Source organism: Artemia sp. Qi Xiang Cuo, chromosome 7 (assembly GCF_049724085.1).
Source record: "Artemia sp. Qi Xiang Cuo chromosome 7, ASM4972408v1, whole genome shotgun sequence".
Lineage (NCBI taxonomy): Eukaryota > Metazoa > Arthropoda > Branchiopoda > Anostraca > Artemiidae > Artemia > Artemia sp. Qi Xiang Cuo.
The window spans coordinates 16,350,391-16,370,851 of NC_142800.1; the positions used below are offsets into that span (position 1 = coordinate 16,350,391).

At 34.5% G+C, this 20,461-nt stretch overlaps 1 protein-coding gene across 2 annotated transcripts in view; it reads left to right on the forward strand.

Moving 5' to 3' along the window:
- LOC148950005 (uncharacterized) overlaps window positions 1–20,461 on the forward strand; it is a 105,960-nt gene that overhangs the window by 49,856 nt on the left and 35,643 nt on the right. The window contains exons 1-3 of one of the 2 annotated variants that reach the window (XM_089092068.1): window positions 9,043–9,114; window positions 12,067–12,191; window positions 19,256–19,422. In XM_089092068.1, the coding sequence (XP_088948194.1) occupies window positions 9,084–9,114; window positions 12,067–12,191; window positions 19,256–19,422 (323 nt within the window). In that variant the 5' untranslated portion in view covers window positions 9,043–9,083. Of the gene's footprint in view, window positions 1–9,042; window positions 9,115–12,066; window positions 12,192–19,255; window positions 19,423–20,461 lie in introns of those variants that run through there. The other variant, XM_089092069.1, reaches the window with a different exon arrangement.

A 20,461-nucleotide genomic window follows, 5' to 3' on the forward strand; every position in this document is an offset into this window, starting at 1 on the left:
TATATCACAAGACTTGTCAACTGCTATTGATAAAGCCAAAACCAATTTCAGATCTTCGATATGCTGTTTTTTTTATATTCCAACAAATTTTAAACGTCTATTTTTAATGGTTTTGGAAGACAATGGTAACTCTTTAATTCCTTTCAAAATATCTGCTTTGTTTTTAAAACATTTTAACTTAAACAAAAATTATTTATATTCTAGGTTAATAGAATATTTTAATTTGTCGAAACAAGATGCAATTTTTTTCTTACCCAGTTTTTTGTTAATGAAAATATTATTTTACCTTCCGTGGGTATTTGTGCCAGAGCCGCATCTAAGGGATCAAAGAGCCACATGCGGCTCTGGGGCCGCACTTTGCCGACCACTGCCCTAGATCAATACATTCCACACTGATTATGTAAATCACCCCAGTGTCATTACACCTGGACGAACAACAACAAATCAATCAACCTTGACATCATCCATTAGACTCGATCGATAATCCTTGAATAAATTATAGCCCGTCAGCGTTAGACTAAATTTTAGATAGCAGCAGTGGTGTCATGTCACGAGTAGCACCCCCCTTTCTACTGAGGCTCCAGAAAAACCCTCTACTATAATCTATCTTCCGTAAATCCCAAGAATCACAACAAAAATAAAAAATATTTGTACAAAAAACAATCTGTATTTAGTTTTCAATAATAATTTTAAAATCACAAATTCTTAAACTCTGGTAAAGATAAAACCCCAGTTACTCGCTAAAGAGAGGTTTAACAAATAACGTGTGACTCTGGCAACTACTACATTGGCAGAACCCATTAGAATCTAGAAAAACGGATACAACAGCACAAAGAAGACATAGACAAAGCGTTGATTGCTAATAGTTCTAATAACTCCTTTGATTCTGCTTTAGGTAGACATATTTTTGATAACCCCGGCCACACAATACTTTTTGAAAAATTTTCTCTCATTAGTAGTGATTTGGGCATAAAACAGGTAGTTCGGGAATCAATCGAAATTAGACTCAAAATAAATAATAATATTTCCTTAAATAGGGACTTAAGAGAATAGTCACTGAATTCTTTATACTCAAATTTAATTGAAAATGATCTAACAAAATATTTTATTAAACCAATTGACAATAGTATTGAACCCGTTAAAAAACGGCATTTAAGACTAGCTGCTAAAAAAGCAAGATTAGCTTTGAAAACTTGCAGTTAATAATTTCATTTTATTTTGTTTGAATGAATTCATCCTCTCTCATCATTTTATTTATCATTCCTGGTTGAACTTCGTTGAAGTAAGTATACTGGCGCTGTTTTAAAAGTTTTTAAAAGCATTTTTAGTTTTAAACTTCGTATTTTAATGTAAGTTGTTTATATATATATATATATATATATATATATATATATATATATATATATATATATATATATATATATATATATATATATATATATATATATATATATATATATATATATATATATATATATATATATATATATATATATATATATATATATATATATATATTTTTTAATGTTGTGCTGAAGACGGCCCTTTGACATAGGGCCGAAATATTCACCGATTTAAATTGCACTGTCGTGGAAAAAATTTCCCTATTGTTTTTAAGTTGTGTTTGTTTGATATGTATTTTATATATATATATATATATATATATATATATATATATATATATATATATATATATATATATATATATATATATATATATATATATATATATATATATATATATATATATATATATATATATATATATATATATATATATATATATATATATATATATATATATATATATATATGCATAATTCTTCATCACCCTTCTTTTCACGTTTTGTGTTTTTTAAGCTTGCATTTTTTCAAAATAATACGTTTTTAATCATCAGTTTTGCTAAAATGTTTAAGTCCAAGAAGCCATTATAGGGAAAATGTTTGTTCTAATAAAAATTCTTAAATTTTTTGCGGTGTTATAGGGGACATATCCCTTTTATAATATAAACATTTCTTTATGAGGTACTTTGTATGCACATTAAACTTTTTTGGTGTCCTTCAGTCATTTTCTTGCTTTCCTTACCAGCTTTGGTCAAAAATAAGTCTTCACAAGTACGTTATGTTGAGATCAACCTTGCACCCCTTTACATTTACTACCACCATGCATGGACACTTTTTAAATTGGATCAGGGAAGATTTTCTTGTAGGAGAGGGGAGAACGATTAACAATTATTTATTGTGCCAGAAAAATATTTAAATTAATATTTATATGTTTTATTTTAATTTTGAATGTTTTGTTTTAAATTTTAACGTTTCAAAATGTTTTCACTAATTATAATTTAATTAATTAACTTTAATTAAATAACTATCTACTGAATTTGGCAAAAGATAGGTTTTCACAACACGCTGGCGTTAAGTTTTACCCAGAATCCCATTAATTGTATTACTATCCTGCATGTACACTCATTTAAAGCTGGATCAGGGAAGATTTTGTTAGAAGAGGGGGTAGAAATACTCCTAATTATTTCTAGAACCGTGGAAGAAAGTTACTACAGTAATAACAAGAATTTCTTTTTTGTATTCGTGTAAAGTTACTCGTGTTTTGCGTTGCTTTTTGTTCTAATGCCTGAATTTAGCAAAATATAGGTCGTTACAGCTGCATCTGCGTTAAACTAACCTGAAACCCCATCAATTATTTTACTCCCGTTTCATGGACACTCTTTTAAAGCCAAATCAGAGAAGTTTCTTTTCTTTAGAAGAGAGGGTAGAAATATCTTTTTCTTGATTTTCCCTCTAATGACTGAATTTGGCAAAAGACAGGTCTCCACAACTATGTTGGGTTTAGAATCAACCAGATACCCTATTAATTGTATTACCACCGTGTATGAACACTTTTACAGGTTGAATAAGAATTTTTTAGGGGGGGGGGGGGGGTAAATTATTCGCAACTTTTTTCAGATGACATCCCTTTACTGATCATAAAACAAAAAAACAAATTAAACAAACATAGTCACTGTCACTGTACAAGGTCAAATAACCTGTCTTATGAAGCCAAGAAAGGAAGGATATAATAAAAGAAAAATAAAATCAAATAGGTGAGAAAACGAGTATTTTGTCAGCCAATAGCAAAATATGAAGACGAAAAACAAGCAAATATTTTGACAAGGTTCTCCATAAAGTCGTCCCTAATGCTCATAAAAAAAAAAAAAAAAAAAAAAAAAAAAAAAAAATCTAACCTTTCGAAGTGAACTTGACAGAGGAGAAAAGATACTTTTGAGTATCTTTTCTCCTCTTCTCAAGATCGTTGGAATTTTTTTTCTTTATGACGACTTGGCGGACGACTGAGGAGAAAAAAAGGGACTAAACCTTCACAAGGGACCTGCTCTCACCCTGTATCTCGACCAAGTAGGAACTACTTGACCTGTGATTTAAATGAAGAAACTGAATCCGAGCCTCTAGTGCTATCTTAGAGGCTATTCCGGAGGGCTACACTTACGTGACGAAACACATGAGCTAGTCTCACTGTATTTCTCTTCTCATATACTAGCTTATCCGCATTCCTAGCATGATAAGAATGATAATCAGAACTCGTAGAAAAAATATCCACAAAACAAGCTGGCGAAACACCATTTAAACATTGGTATACCAGTTTTTAACTCTTCAATTATTTGAAGAGTTAGTGAAAGAAAACTTACTGTAGTAATATCATGAATTTTGTTTTATAATACCTAACATACATATTTAACTATTTTGATGCGCTTCAATTGTTGTTCACTTTTTCTTCTTATAACAAATTTAGCGAAAGAAAGGACTTCAAAACTTCTCTGGCGTTTTCTTCAATCTGGAATTCCGCTAAGTGAATTACCAAACCTGGATAATATACAATTTAAGGTTCAGTTAGAGAACAGTTAAATCAATATTAGTTGTAGGCTATGTATTTTGAACTATTGTTGATGACCACTATATATTAAGAACTACGGCTGCACTGCCGCTGTATATCACTATCATCACTGAAAATTCACCGTAGAATATTTTAATCTTGGTTCACAGACTTTTCTTCCTATAATTAATTTTCAACTGTTTTTCTTTTTTTCTTGGTTCACAGACTTATCTTCCTATACTTAATTTTTTTTTCAACTGTGATGAAACATTCTGAGCCTTGGCTATTTTACTTTTAACATCTTCATGGCACCCACCGTCTTTACTAATAATACTACCAAGGTAAATGAAGCTGTCAACTTGGTCGGTCTCTTCGTTATCCCACGTCACCTTTTCATCTTTACTTATTCCTGGTCTTAACGGCTTAGTCTTCTTAACATTAATTTTCATAAATTTTCTCTAAGATACTTACATCATCAGCATAATCCAAGTCAATGACAGTTTTTCTACCCCATTTGATTCCGTGTTCTCTCATCGCTTTTCCTGTGCTCCTTAAGACAAAGTTCATCATAATGATCCATGTATATATGGTGATAGAACACAACCCTACTTAAATCCCGATCTAATATAAAAGCAGCTACTTACCTTATTTCTTACCTTAACCGCAGCAGTGTTATTCTTGTGCATGGCACGAATCACTTCAGTTTATTTGTCTGGTATAGCATATATGACCTTCGCCAAGGCTCTTCTATCAGCTGAATCGAACGGTTGCTCATCATCTATAAAACTGAGGACCATAAGTTGTTTGATGCCTCAGGCACTTCTCAATTATTAACTTAAGAGTGAGAATTTGGTCAACACATCCTCTACTCTTCCTAATACCACACTGTTCTTCTCTTAAAACTGTGTCTACAACATATCTAAGTCTAAGAAGTATCATCATACTAATTTGCTACCTAGAGAAAACAGGCTAATGTGTCTATAATTACCACGCTCAAATCTATCACCTTCCTTATACAAGGGTTTAATTAGGGTTTTCCTAAGATCGTTAGGTACTTCCCCTTTTTCAAAAATCATATTTATGATCTTCGGTAACTTATTTCTAACCTTGTAGCCACCATATTTAAGATAATCATTTACCACGCTATCAGCACCTTGGGCCTTATTATTTTTTTATTCTTTTAGTACTGTCACAAAATCTTCCTCCCGAAATAAATCTTGCTTCCCGTATAAGGTGTCACAAGCTTTTTCATTTTCCTCTATATCTTTTCCTGTAACTCAATCCCAGCTTAGCACATTCTCAAAATGTTCTGCACATCCCTTTTTAACGCTTTCCTTATCACTAATTGTGGTCCCTCTCTTATCGTTAACTGGAACAGGTCCAGATTAACCACTCCCTCTGAATTTATTAACATGCCAGTACAATATTTAACTATTATGCCGTCTAGCTGCATCTTCCAGATTCTCGGCAATTTTATCTTTGGTCTCCAGTTCAAACCTCCTTAGTTTATATTTGATGGTTTCTCCACTTTCTTTACAATCCTCTTATTTTCATATGATCTATCACTCAGAATTTTTGTACAAGCCCCTTCTCCTCTCTATTAAACATAAAGCGCGTTCCTAACTTTCTTCCCTAAGACAGCATCAACAACTTCACAAATTATTTTCCTAAGACTGTTCCATTCATCTTCTACATTGTCAAATTTAAAAGTCTGCAGTTTAGTATTCAACTGTGTTTGGAAAGCTTCTCTCAAATTCTCATCCTGGAGTCTTTCAACGTCGTAGCTTCTCGGAAGGTAGTTAAACTTCAGAAATTTTAGCTTTAAATTAACCCCAGACACTACTAAATCTTTACTCTTAACATAAATAACAGCATTCTTATATACCCTAGTATCTTGTATTGATCCTGCCTGTCTTTGGTTTACAATAACATATCCAATAAGGTTAGCTGTCTTACCATCATATGGATACCAGGTTAACTTATTGGCTATTTTATGACCAAATACTGTATGCGTTATAACTAGATTGTGATAACTAAAAAACTGGAGCAGTCTTTAGCCATTGCCGTTTTCTTTTCCTACACCAAATTTACCCAGGCAAGGATTCCATCTATACCTATTCTACCGACCTGGGAGTTCAAATCTTCTAATAAAAGCACAATATTTCCACCTGGGATCCTGTTGTTCATGAACTGTAAATAAAATTAATCTGAGTCAATACTGTCTACAGGGGCTCACACTACTTTGACTGATTTTCATGAGCTTTTTTGTCATAAAATGAGTGATAAGCATTCTATTATTAATGCCTTCCCAACCTAAACATGACATAGCAGCTTCATTATTCATCATGAGCCTTACTCCTTGTCTATGTACCCCATCCTTCCTGCCTGAGCAAATAAATTCTATATCCCCTAATTTCATGTTTCCTACCACTGCGATTTGAGTTTGTGAAACTCCTAATAAGTCCAAGCATCTTGAAGTGTCTTTTTTCTTCAGTCAAAATGTCGATACGATAATTATTTTTTAACGTTGTAACAATCTAAGTTGCAATTTTCATATTCTTTAAATTATTGAAATTATTTTGGCCTCAGGAAAATCAGTAGTCCCAGAGTCAGTGCAGGATGGGAAATAACGCATCTTCTCAGGTCTACACCGAAGCGGTTAAGCCGGCTTAGAACCGGAGAGCAAGAAGTTTCTGGGACCTCCAGCTGAATGCAGGCTTTGTGCAATCCTGGTCCCATCTTGGTCACAACATGGTTGTCAGGAATCGGCGACACTCTTCTATCAACACGAGTCACCATCCTGCACAGACACTCTCAAGCCTATTACCTCCAACTCATTATATATTCATGCCTACAAATATTATACTTCTACGGGGAGGCAACCTATAGTAGATAAATTTGCTAGAGAGAGTTTTTTCAACCCAAAAAAGCCCACCAAAACATACAAAGCCAAGAAGAACTATCCAGTGGTCAGAATCTCGTGTGAATGCTGTGTCGTTTACTAGGCTATAGTTTGGTCGAGGGGTGCCACTCCTCAACTGGGAATAGAGTTGACCGCAAGGTCCCTAGTCTTGCGGATACCCCGACAAAGTCAAGACATCCCTTTGTAAAGGCCTTTGTTCATCTTACTTACTGCTGCCGTTATCTATATGGGATCCTCCCACGATGGTGTTCTGTGTCACTATGCAATGTAATCCATTACTGGGAGAAGGGTTGTAACCCACGGAAAGAGTCCACTTGCCGGTGGGCCCTGCTGAGTGTACCTTTATGGGGCCTTCTTCCTCCTCCGCCTGTATTTCCAGCCCTCGTATGATGGTGTCCCAGTTTCTATTAAGCACCCCCAGGGACAAGGTTCCACCTTGGTTCGCGCTTCCTAAGGATGTACCCTGTATATCTGTAGGGCGTTACCCTATTAACCACCTGGGGACGCTCTAAGGGGCTTGGGGAAGGCTCCTACTGAGTAGTAGACTCTAACTATATTTTGACTCATTGTAGGAGGATCATAACACTGAAAATTTTTAGAAATCAAACGATCAATCAAACCTTGTAAAAAAAATAACGATTCAACATAGCATGATTGTTTCTATTCGATATTTCTTCATCTATTTTTTTTGAAAAGAGGTTTGGTTCGGGAATCGAATCATGCAATACTATAATTAGAATTTCAAAAACATAACTTATCATGCAACTTGTCAACATTCAAATTCAGTAGATTTGTAAACTTCATTTCCTCTAGTATCTTATTAGACACAGTATTGAAAAGTTGGGAAACGAAAATCTCCTAAACTCGATTTAGTCTAGTTAGTAAAACAAATTCTATGGAAGGATAGCATGCGTGAATCGTCATTACATTGTGGCACTTATAAGCTTAGTTTTTATTTGTATAAATGTCCTATATAACCGACAAGACAAAACTTATTATTTCAGATTCGAACTATTTTACAGGATATTGTTTAGTATAAAGATTGAAATGTTTAATTCTTTTGTTTTGGAATATTTTTAGAAAAGTCATATGATCCTGTCTATTATAATTCCTGCAATAACTATTGATAAAACCAGGGCTGGGGATTTCTTGCTTGCTAGATCACTTGCAGATCTCTGGTTCCTTTTCACTTTTTTCACTTGCTCAGGTGGTTTTCATGACTTAGAATTTGATGGTGTATCAAGGTGCTTGACGATTTGTCGAAATATTGTGGCTGCTCCTATTCCAGAGAGCTGTGTTCTTATTTTCCTTATTTTTCTATTTTATACCTCAAACAAAAATATATTAACAATTATCGTGTAAACTAATAAAAATAGCACAAATACGTCAATAGCACATACCTCACCAATTATTTTTCGGCATTCTAATTTTACAATGAGTAAGAACGACTACTCCTATAAAAATATCTTGTTCCATTATAAACAATAATAACAAGAAGAACAATGAGGAATTCTTTTCACAAGACAGTAAAATTCTATATTTGAACGAATATTTCGGCCCTATCTCCAAGAGCCGTCCTTAGCAAAACATAAATATATAGAAGAAAAGAGACTTACAATAATATACAACCATTAAAACTAAAATGGAAATTTTAAAACAGCCCCATTTACTGTTTACTATTTACCTTGTTCCATTTCCCTTTACTTTTTACTATAATTCACCGACTGCCGTGACTAAGTGGTTGGCGCGCTGGTTTTGGAATCCCTTGTCCGAGGGGCAAGGGTTCGATTCCTGGTATGGCCGCTTATTTGGTTTGGGACGGGGGTCAATGGTGTGACTCTGTAAGTTCAGCTGGACTCGACCCAGGTTTAAATCAGTACCTGGAGAAATCTAGGGAAGGTAAGCAGGACGGGTTTGCGAAAGCATAGGATGGCTGTCCATCAACCTCCCATTGCACTTCCTGGCTGAGGGGCCACGAAACAGAGATCAGCACCACCGGTCTGGACCTTGAGGGTCTAGTACCGTTATACTTCCTCTTCAATGACCCTGGAAAAAACTGTACTGATAGTTTTAAAGTTGAATGTTATATTATAATTTTATCACTAATTTATGACTAGGTTGAAGTACTTTGACTAAATAATAACTATAAGATAATTCTAATATCAGTCTAATTAATATGCTTAATATTTCTGAATAAAGTAAAGGACATTTGTATTTATTTGTAATATGTGTTTTGTATACGGACCCATACTATTTAAATTAATCTGGATATTGAGGATGTCTTCAAATCAGCGAAGATACAGAAAAGGTAAGGAATTATTCTAAACGGGCCATACATGAAGTCAGTAGTGAGAAAGAAAAGTTTTTATTGTATAATTTTGAAGACATAAAAATAATTACAGATTTTGAAAATAAATAGATAAATAATTTCATCAACACCAAACATATAATGTTTAAACAAATGCCAATAAGTAAAAGGACGAACGGATCAAATATTGTTTATTTAAATGATTATCTGGGGCGTGGTTTGGGGGTGGCACGGCGGGGGGGCATTTGCCCCCCCAATAATGCGAAGAAAAAATAATTTTACATCCCATACCCTTTGACTATCTGGATATGGACCCCTCTTCCCCCCCCCCTCCAATAAAAGTGGTGGAGATTCGCCCCTGATGATTATATAAGGTACAACATAGAAACAAAACATTTAAAAAAGTAAAATGTAGGGAGGGCACTTGATTCTTTTACAATAAGTGAAAAGTAATGACAGCAATGGGAAAAACAGTTTTTTGCTTTGAATTTGAAATTTTTTAACAATTGATCAAAAAAGGTTTTAAGAAAACACCAAAATAAATTAAACACAAAAGAAATCTTATGAAGCAGCAGTTTTATATATAAAAATAAGTACCAGTAATAATACTTACCATAAATATAAAAATAAGTACTAATAAAAATTAGTACCATAAAAGTCAAGAGCTAATGTTAAGTTGTGGTAACACAGAAATAAACAACCACCGGTAAACTCATTTATGGCTTATTTTCAAAATCTAAAAAGCCAACAGAAGCTTTTAAGAAAATACTGTGGTAAAAACCAGTATATATGACCTGTATTCGTGTTATCAATATGCAAATTGGAGTTAGATTGTCTTGAGTAAAATCAATTCTTCAGTACCCAGGTCGAGTTCCTTTGCTACTAAAGTCGGAGCAAGAGCTGGCAAATTTTGGCACTCAAGGAGTCTAAGGCTGTCTAAGGAGTCCAAGGAGTCTAAATCGTGACTCCCCATTGTTGATTTGGGTCCTCTGGTAAATCAGTAAAATAAAGTAGATGTTATTTTAGCACGTCCATAGAAATGATTCATCACAGAAATTTTTACTTGCTAAATCTGTTGTGCTAGGAAATCATTAGTCAATTTTATTTATAATCATTAGTCAATTTTATTTATAATATTTATTCATTTATTTATAATATTTATTAGTCAATTTTATTTATAATATATATTTATACCGCCAGATTCAGCGTATCAGAAAACCCTATTACATAGGTTTCAAGCTCATATCTGCAAAAATCTGCAACTTTGTATTTTTTTTTTCCAGAAGAAAAATATACGAATATAGAAGTTCGTTACGTAAGTTATTTTGTAAATTACGTCAGAACCAAATTTAGAGACAGCCATTTAGCAAAAGAAAAGTAACATTTTTATGCAAATTTTGTTTACTTATTCAATGACGGTGAGCCAAAATAAAAGCTGCATTAACTTAAAAACGATCAAAAATTAAATAAAAAAAACAAGTTTTTTAAACTGAAAGTAAGGAGCGACATTAAAACTTAAAACGAACAGAAATTATTCTGTATATGAAAGGGGCTGTCCTCTTCTCAACGCCTCGCTCTTTACGCTAAAGTTTGACTCTGTCTCAAAACGTTATTTTTAAAACAATAAAAACCTTTAGCGTAAAGAGCGAGGCATTGAGGAGGGGACATCCCCTTTCATATACGGAATAATTTCTGTTCGTTTTAAGTTTTAATGTCGCTCCTTACTTTCAGTTTAAAAAAATTGTTTTTTTTTTATTTAATTCCTTAAAATAGAATTCAATTTATCCAAGTTTTCTTTTCTAGGTTGTACTTGTTAAGATGGAGGGGCGGAAGTACAACATGTGTGCTGCCTTTATTGGTACTTAATTATGTTGCATAGTAATAGAGAATTAATACTAGCAGTATCTTCTGGCTTTTCTTGAGTATGGAGGCAATATAGGGAACGATTTTGTTTATCTCGAGTGTGAGCGATCACCTGAAAAAAGATTTACTAAGTCAGGGTATACGGAAATGCTGTAAGGCTGTATTTCTAAAATAATTTCATAATTAAAGAGTTTTTTTTTAAACTGTGTTAAAATAAAATCTTAGTATACACAAAGGTTTATAGTTTTTTTGTAATCGTGGAAAGTTTTTTCGAGTGATCTCACCGGAAACTTGATTCAAGGAACCCTTAACTTAACAATTCAGCATAATCACCTCTAAAACTACCAATTAAAATCTTAACCTTTTACCAAACTTGTCCAAACTTGCCTAAAATTTTCAGTCAGCCATCACGGAACATAGTTTCAGTTTTTCCAATGTAAGATTTTTTTGAAAAGAATTATTCACTCTGAAACTTCTACTTGGACACACAGTTCTAGAAAATTACTACGAAAGGAGTTTAAAAAAACAACACGTAATTAGTCAGAATTAAAATGTTTTCAAAAGGTTTTCAAAGGAGAGAGAGAGAGAGAGAGAGAGAGAGAGAGAGAGAGAGAGAGAGAGGAGGAGAGGGAGAAGGAGAGACAGAGAGAAAGAGAGAGAGATAGCTTTTGTTGAATATTTTTGAGTCTATTTAATTTGTTGTAAGTGTGTCGTGCATCAGATTCTCAACTTTTTATTTGATAGTCTAATAAAAAATATCGTTCCGGTTTTCTAACTTTTTTTTAAGAATTTACTAATAAAAGCTAGCCTACTCCAATCGTTGTTTAAAAAGTACAATCGTTACAATGAAACAAAATAACTAAGATAGGCACTTTTTACTTTGTCGTTCCTGAACAGTTTTCGTTTCTTAAACATAAAATATAGTACATGGACAGTACGGTTGCGAAACTACTATTCTAACATCCCCCTTCTACCCATAAATTAACGATTTTATCACACCAGGAATCAAATGACCTTTCCCCCACTGTTTTGGCTTATCATTCTCCTAAGAAGTGAGGATCGGAACATAAATTCGATTTTATCTTCCAGGGACGATTGTTCGTCTCAAACAAGTTGCTCATGCAATTGTGGGTCAACAAAAGGATGTATCACAGATGTGGAAATTGCTATATAATGTTCAAAGTAAGCTTGACGACACGAGGGAAACAGTAGAGGTAATATCTGCTTTCTTTAACTTAACGAGGTGATTGAATATAAATTAAGGAAGCTAGGACGGCGAAAAAGGTTAGGGACTTACTATTTCCCTTAAAAGAGCAAGAAATTACAAAAAACACAAAGTGTTATAAGAATAGAAAGAAAAATAACGCTTTTGCTGTAATTTTTTTTTCAAACCCTTTGTCCTCCATGTACATTTTTGCTGAATAACCACTGTTCCCTAGGAAAAACCTATGCTGATGCTCATGAAGCAAGCAAAATTACTTAAAATATTGATAAATCTAGTTCAGATGGGGCAGTTGGGTATTAGTTTAGAACTTTCAAAAAATACTTAAACTTCTAAGCAGTTTTTCTTTGGATATGTACTGAAATGCTTCTAAGAGACGTGCACATTAACGCAGAGGCACCAATCCATGAAAAATTAGGGGAAGGGAGGCAAAAATTTATTTTTCAATTTTGATAAAGATATCTAGGGGGTAATTTTGGGGGTTTCAATATCTAGGGGGGGGGGCAATTTAGTTCTTTCTCGATTTTATCAATAAAAATACCATAGAAATATGTTTGTAAAAGCTAGAAGGGGGAATGTATGGGGGCTATTCCCCCTTTGCCTCTTTACCTACTCTCCGTCTAAATTGGTTTTCCTGCGTATAAGAAGAAAAAGTCGACCCACCCTTTTCCTATTGTATTCAGTCCGTAAATAAAGGCTAAAAAATTACGATTTTTTTTTATTTACGAATTTTAATGATATTATTTTCGAGGCTCGAGTTCTGCAGGTTTTACACCTTACACAGGGTACACCTTATACGGGGGTTACAATTTACGAGTGGGTCAGTAAACTTTTGTCCCTTTCCCTACAAAAATGGTTAATCAGTGGTATCTCAGGTGGCTGTAAGTTGTCTTTTACAATGTGCTCAGGTACTGCTGCTAGAGGTGTTCACAGACAGAAAATAAGTTACCCCCCCCCACACACACACACACTTCTTCTGCGTTTGGTTAAACGCTAAAAAATAATTGGACTCAATAAAACAGTGGCATAGAGCAGATGGGTTTAACCATTCTTTTTGTTACTTGTTAAATTTTCTACAGTTTTATTGAAACTTTGCGCTTGGCCGGTAAAATTACCAGCCAATAGATAAATCATTTACTCGGCCCTTCGTGAACAATAATCAATAGCTCTGGTTTCTAAGAAAAACATATTTTTGTCTATAATCAGCGGCAATATAATGTCTAACAACCATTTAAAAGGTTATACCTAGCTTTATGCTCTAAAGTAGGATTACTTTTAAAGCAAAAGAATAGAGACGTTATAATGATTTTGTTGGAGTTCGATTCCGGCTTAATTATACAATTAGAGGACAAGTCAAAGTACGGAAAGCCATTAAAATATGTATCACCAGCTTTCAGCGAAGATAACCAAATTCTAGGTGGCTAGGTTAAACATCTAGAATTTTCCCTATAGTTTTTCATAGTTTTTCTATTAACTCATCTTTAGCAATAAACATAAAATTGCTTTTGCTCAATCCTTTGGAAGCCAAAAGTGAATGGATTTACAAAGAATATGATAGGATTCTTTGTTTATTTATTGTCTTGTATATCGTGTTAAATAAGATCAGGATGAATAGAATCATTTATATATCTAAGAATGGAAACTTACAAATAGTTTCACGGGTACTTGCAGATTTTCGGGAAGATGCCGGGAGGCAAGTTTTCTTTAGGAGAAATTTGAAAATTTTGATGATTTTCCAGAAAATCTTCGGGATAGTAGTAGAGCTGTTGCAGGACAACACTAACAATAAGCTGCAACCCCTGAGCCTCTTCTGTACGGCCTATACAGAACTCAACAACCAACCAATATCTTCGGTTTAACTTGCGCCTCTGATCCTAAATATTTGATCTAGAGCGGCACTTTAAGTGTAAATAAGGCACATTTGGCTGGGGAATCACAATTTCCTGACCACTGCTCTGAAATTTTAATCTGCTATTCTAGATGCTCTGTTCTAAGCTACCAGCCCTTCTGTATCGATTAGCTAAGTCCGAGGAATAGCTAAGAGTTCTTTGCTTTCTGTAGCATCTTAACATGACCAAATCCATGGGCACTGACAGCATAGATGTTATTGCTGAATTAGCTAGACTTTCGTTGTGTCTTTTCCAGTAATATTTTTGCTCTTGGACCTTTCCACGCACCTGGAAATCCGCTCATATCATTCCAACACAGATAAACTAGATTGCGATCCATCGAGCGTGATCTCAGAGTGCTATCAATTTTCTCCTCTACATTTGAAAAGTTTGTGTTTAGACATTATTAGTGACTATTTAATGTCACTTATTACAACATTAGTCGATGATTACATATCTAGTCACTTAGTGATTAGACATCACGAAGGCTTTTGACAGGGTATGGCATCGTGGCTAGCTAAAGAAACTACACGAATATTGCATCTGGGGTAGTCAGTTAAAAGTGATCAAGAACTTTCCTTTTGATAATTCAGGATGGGCTGTTTTTGATGGGTTCACTTCCCTGAACAACCAATAAAGGCATTTGTCACCCAGGGTATCATCTTGGGACCTACGCTTTTAATTATCTACATAAACTAAATGGGAAACAATCTTGCAGGCCGTCTGCATTTCTTTGCTGATGACACCGCAACACACGTGTCCTTCACAAAACAAACGTCTCCACCTCTACAGACGGATTAAAACGCATGGATGAACGCGTGGATGGTCGGCCCAACGCATGGATGGTCAATTTCAACTCATGTAAAACAAAGGACTTGCTGATTTCTCGATGAAAAGCGTCAGGCGTATACCCCGAATTCATCTTCACGATGAAGCATTGAAGAGATTCGATGAGCTTTGTTTCCTGAGACTCCAATCATTCAAGGGTCTCGCCTGGAAAACTCACCTCGATCGGGTTAGAACTCCTGCGCAGTAAAGCTTGGTATCCAACAACTTCGAAAAAAGTTATTGGTATTATTTTAAAAAGACGGGAATAGGACTAATAGGACAGGTAGAGCCTGTACCATGGCTCTCTCTAGTCTGTAAGTGGAAGGTTTGATGTAGCGTCAATGTCTGTTTTCTACAGGTACCTGAATTCACCTCTCTTTGTAGAATTGCTTTTATTGTTCCTTCTTGTGTCCAACAGACAAGGAAAATACGAAGGCCAACAGTTCAGTTCAATTATTTTAAGGCTGACAAACCAAAACAGAGTGCTTAAAGAACAGGTTAGTTAAATGTTCTGCTTTGGTGTGGAGCCATTTTGCTGGGTAAAAGTATATCAGATACTTGAAAGCACTTGGTGCCGTGAATTTAGGAGTGGAAAAGTTGAATAGAAAAGACCTGGGAAGGAGTGAAAAAGTCCTCTATGAAATAGCCATTGAGCCATTTGAGATAGCACTTTTGTTAATCGTAGTTGAAAGACCCGGAAACTTTCTCTCTGAGGATTGCTACGGTGCTACGGATATTACTGAGTTAATCGAAAGACTTATTACTGTTTTAGCTAATAATGCTGTTTTTTCTCTAGGCTGTTTCCTCCCGTTAATTAGATTGATTTGCTGTTAGTGGTTGTGCATTATATTTGTTTATATTCAAGTTTCTTTATTGTTCTTTTTTTTCTAATACTCCGCTTATGTTTTGTTGTTTTGTAGCGGGTTAAAATTTAATTATTTCTATTAATTTGCCAATTGTTTCATATAGTATTTGTAATTGGGAAAGAGGTCATGTTTGACCAATAGGGATAAGAAAGACTAAGGACATTCAGGTGAAGCTTTAAGAGAATGTTAAGGGGATACAGGTTGTCAAGGCTATGTGCACATAGGTTGTCAAAAGGGAGTGCCTCAGGAATGACTTTGGGTATTAAGTTGGAACTTTCAGGGAATGATGACACGGATGATCAATTGATCAACTACTGCTACTACTGCTGCTATTGCTACTGCTACTACTACTACTACTCTTACGGTTACTACTACTATTACTGCTACTACAACTACTGCCGCTACTACAAGTACTGCTTCTGTAGTGACTACTACAAAATGTGAGGATATTGAGGCAAAAATTTGAGCAGATGTTGAGGGAAAAGTTGAAATAAATCATAACATGTTATGTGTATACAGATTGCCAAAAGGGCGTATCATCAATTAATGAGGAAATGGTATTAAGGTGTAACGTTCAGGGAATGTGTAGAAGTAGTTTTAACTAAATCAAAAGAGCCTGTATGTATGTACGTTATCAAAAGGGCATGAATGCAATATCTTAGGAACAGCTTAGAGTGTCAAGTTGAACCTTTTAGGGCATGTTGAGGGGTATGTTGAACTTACCAACAGGTACTATATGGATATTACCACTACTGCTACTATTGCTAATGCTATGAATTCTACTTCTACTGAGGCTAAGGGTAATAAGGTGAAACTTTAAGGGTATATTTAGGGAGATTTTGGACTAAATCAAAACATACTGTTTGCATTCAGTTTGCCAAAAGGGTGCATGAGCAATTTCTCAAGAACAGCCTAGAGTATTAAGTTGATACTGTTAGGGCGTGTTAAGAGGAACGTTGAACTAACCAAAAGGAGAGTCTGTGTATACTGCTACTACTACTGCAGCCGCTTTTATCACTACTGTTACTACGGCTACTACTACTGATGCTGAGTGTTGGAAGATGAAACTTTCAGAAAATGTTTTAGGGGGATTTTGATCTAGATCAAAGCACACTCTATGAATGCTAGTTATAAAAAGGGCATATCAGTAATATCCCAGGAATGGTCTAGGTTGAAACTTTCAGGGCATGATAAGGGGGATGTTGAACTAGGCAAAATGTAAAATATGCATACTACTACGACTGGTACAACTACTACTACTGCAACTAGAGCAACCACTACAACTGCTGCTACCACTACTACTACGACTATTTCTACTAAAACTACTGCTACGACGACTACAACTAGTACTACCTAAGCTAAGGGTACTACGGTGAAACCTTCAGGGAATGTTGATGAGGATAGTGAACTATGTTAACTTGAAATACACTATGTGGATGCAGATTATTAAAAGGGCGTAACAGCTATATCTCCAGAACAGCTTAGAGTATTAAGTTGAAACTTTCAGTGCATGTTAAGGAGGATGTTGAACCGACCTAAAGGTACTATATATATACTACTACTACTAGTTTTACTACTATATCAATACCACTAGTAAGGCTAAGGGTACTAAGGCAAAATTTTCAGTAAATATCTCAGAAATGGTTCAATGCATCAAGTTGAAACTATCAGGGCCTTACGAGGGGATGTTGAAACAGACCGAAAAGGCACAATGTGAATACTATTACTGCTTACGACTAATAATACTATTGCTATCACTAATACTATTGCTCCTTCTATTACTTCTGCTACTGTGCATACTGCTATTGCTAGTGTTAAGGGCATTAATCAAGCTAAGAATGATGAGGGCTTTGTTGAAACATGCCATTGTACATGGGTTATCAAAGGGATGTATTAGCAATATCTTAGCAGCATCTTTGGGTACTAAGCTAAAACTCCCAGGGCTACCAAAACTACTACCACTTTGCAGCTACTTCTACTGCTACTGCTGCTGCTACAGAAATACATCAAAATAGCTTAAATACATCCACGTTGTCAAGATATCCAGGTGGGAATAGGGCATAGAATAGGGTATAAAGTAGAAACTTTAACGGAACGCTTATGTTACTTCAAAACTAAATCAAAACGCGCCATATGTATGCTAGTTGTCAATAAGACGTCTCAGCAATATCTCAAGAACGATTTAGTGTATCAAATTCTTCAAACTTTCGAGGCTGCTACTATTACTACTTCTGCTCTTACAATATATATATATATATATATATATATATATATATATATATATATATATATATATATATATATATATATATATATATATTACTTCAGTAACCTTGGTTATGATGGTGTTGTTTTACTCAATATTATGAGAAACAGAAACATACAGCAGAAATAAGAACTTTTTTCAGTAAAGTGCATATTATGTGCTGGCCATTAGAAGGAATGGGGAGTGTCAGCCCTTCTCATCTTAGTTTCTGCTCTTTTTTATTTTGAATCGGTTATGTATTGTAATATATGTTCGTGTTTGGCTTCATTTACTTATTGATTGTAATTGGTGGTAGTTTTACGTTTGGAGAATTATTTGACTTTATTTCTGCTCATGGTTTAATGCAGCGCTTTACTTTTCTGTGAAAAACATCTTTTTTGGAAAAAGTTTTTATAAATTTTTGAAGAAAAAGTGATTACGATATAATTTATCTCTTTCTTGTCCCTAATAGGATTTTGTAAAGTCACTTGACTTAATAATAAAGGTCTATTCATTACCATAAATTTAATCGTCCTCAGTAGATTGTCAATCAAAGGATCTGAAAGTCACACTGGAAAAAATTAACATAGTCCTAATTGTGCAAGCCTACTAGATTATCGCTAATTTGTGGATTAACTGATGGGAGACGCTCCAGAAGTCTAAGGACAGTTTAGATATTGAAAGCAAAAGTGTTAGTTCTTTACAAATGTATTTTGTATTTGCGGGAAGCAAGCCACCCCCCCCCCCCCACCCCGAACTGGCTTTGTGTAATGGATATGGAAGCGTTCGGTATACTCAAATTATTTCACTGCTAATATATATTTTGGTCATTTTTCAAAATGAAAACGTGATTAGTTTCTACCTTTGGTGGCAACCCTGGCCGATTTTCCAGTGGACGCTTTGAATTAAAAGCAAACGTTAGTCCAATTCATGGTTTCCGCTAATACAGACAACAAGATTACCTTTGGCTTGAATCGTTGCCCCCATCCCGCTACCTATGACAGCAACCTGCGTAACATGAGAGTTTCCCATGACCTTTCACTATGAAGAACAGCAACCCATAGCATGTGTCCTTACCCAAGTACAACTAAGGCCACATTCAAATCAAGAGGTTCACAGTAAACTAAGATCAATTGTTATTATATGTGACAAAGATTTCCACTAGTGTTAACAAATATATCTTAAATCAGCTAAGCATTTATTTACTTAATACTTTGAATCAATTTAGGATCATCTGAATACTTGGATGGTTAACCTGGATAGAAATATGCCAGATAGCAAAATGAACAGATGGTCTTCTAGTCGGACGTCAACATTGAGTTTACTGTCCCTTGATCATAGCACCATTACAGACCTTGGTTTTGAAGAAGATGAAGAACAAAATAAACATAAAAGGTATTTTTTTTTTCGCTATTTGATTTTTCCAGGCTTTTCGAGGTTCTCACTTTTCGGATATCAGAAATTAATTTAGCATAAAAAATTATCAGAAATGTCTAAGTAGAAAATACAAAGATAACTGTAATCAGAATCATCAACTGTATATTTTCACATTTTTTACATATATTTTTTAACATAATAAATAAGTATTAAAATTTTTTAGTATGTTGAAGACCAGTGTTCGTCACATAGTATTCATATTATAGAGTGCATAAATGTGTACAAGAGACATACTTAAGCTGACATAATTTTAAAAAGAATCAAAAATAAAAAAAATGCAAATTAAATGAGTAGTTTGAACTGTTGTTCCACAAATTGCAGCATCTGAAAATTAGGGGCTACTCTCAGCGTAACTTGTAGCGTTCGTTATATAGTAGACTGCATTAAAACTTCTTAATGTTTTCTTATTTATTTAAAATATACAAATTGGAAAATGAAATAAACTTTCCAACTTATAGAGTAGTTCCACTTGCAAGAATGTGTTCTCATTTTGTGTTGAACCTATTTTATGCCAAGGTCACGCCCTAGTCATACTTGTCAATAAAAGAGAGCCATTGTAATGAATAACATGTCTTCTTCCTTGATGTAACCTTACATCTGTATTCCAAAAGCAGAAAACTGGAAAGGGTAGAAATTGGTTTGGAAAGCGTGTACTAACACTATTTTGTTCCTAAATATTGCCTGCTAATACTATGTCTTTACATCAAACAGTTGATGATAACGAACTGTAAGTAAGGAGCGGCTCAGCCCAATAGTAGGCCTAACCAAAATTCTAAGGAAGGGAATTTTGATAATAATTGATGCATCAAAAGAATCTACCATGGCTTTCAGAAAAGGGATGAAATATCCCAAAAAAATAAAGCAATTTTATTAAAAATTACACCGTCACATTCAGCATATCAGAGAACCCTGCTGTATAGGCTCAGAGGGACCCTAATGTACAGGAGCCCCGCTCTAGAGGTCCCTTATCTACAAAAATGTGGAATTTAGTTTTTCG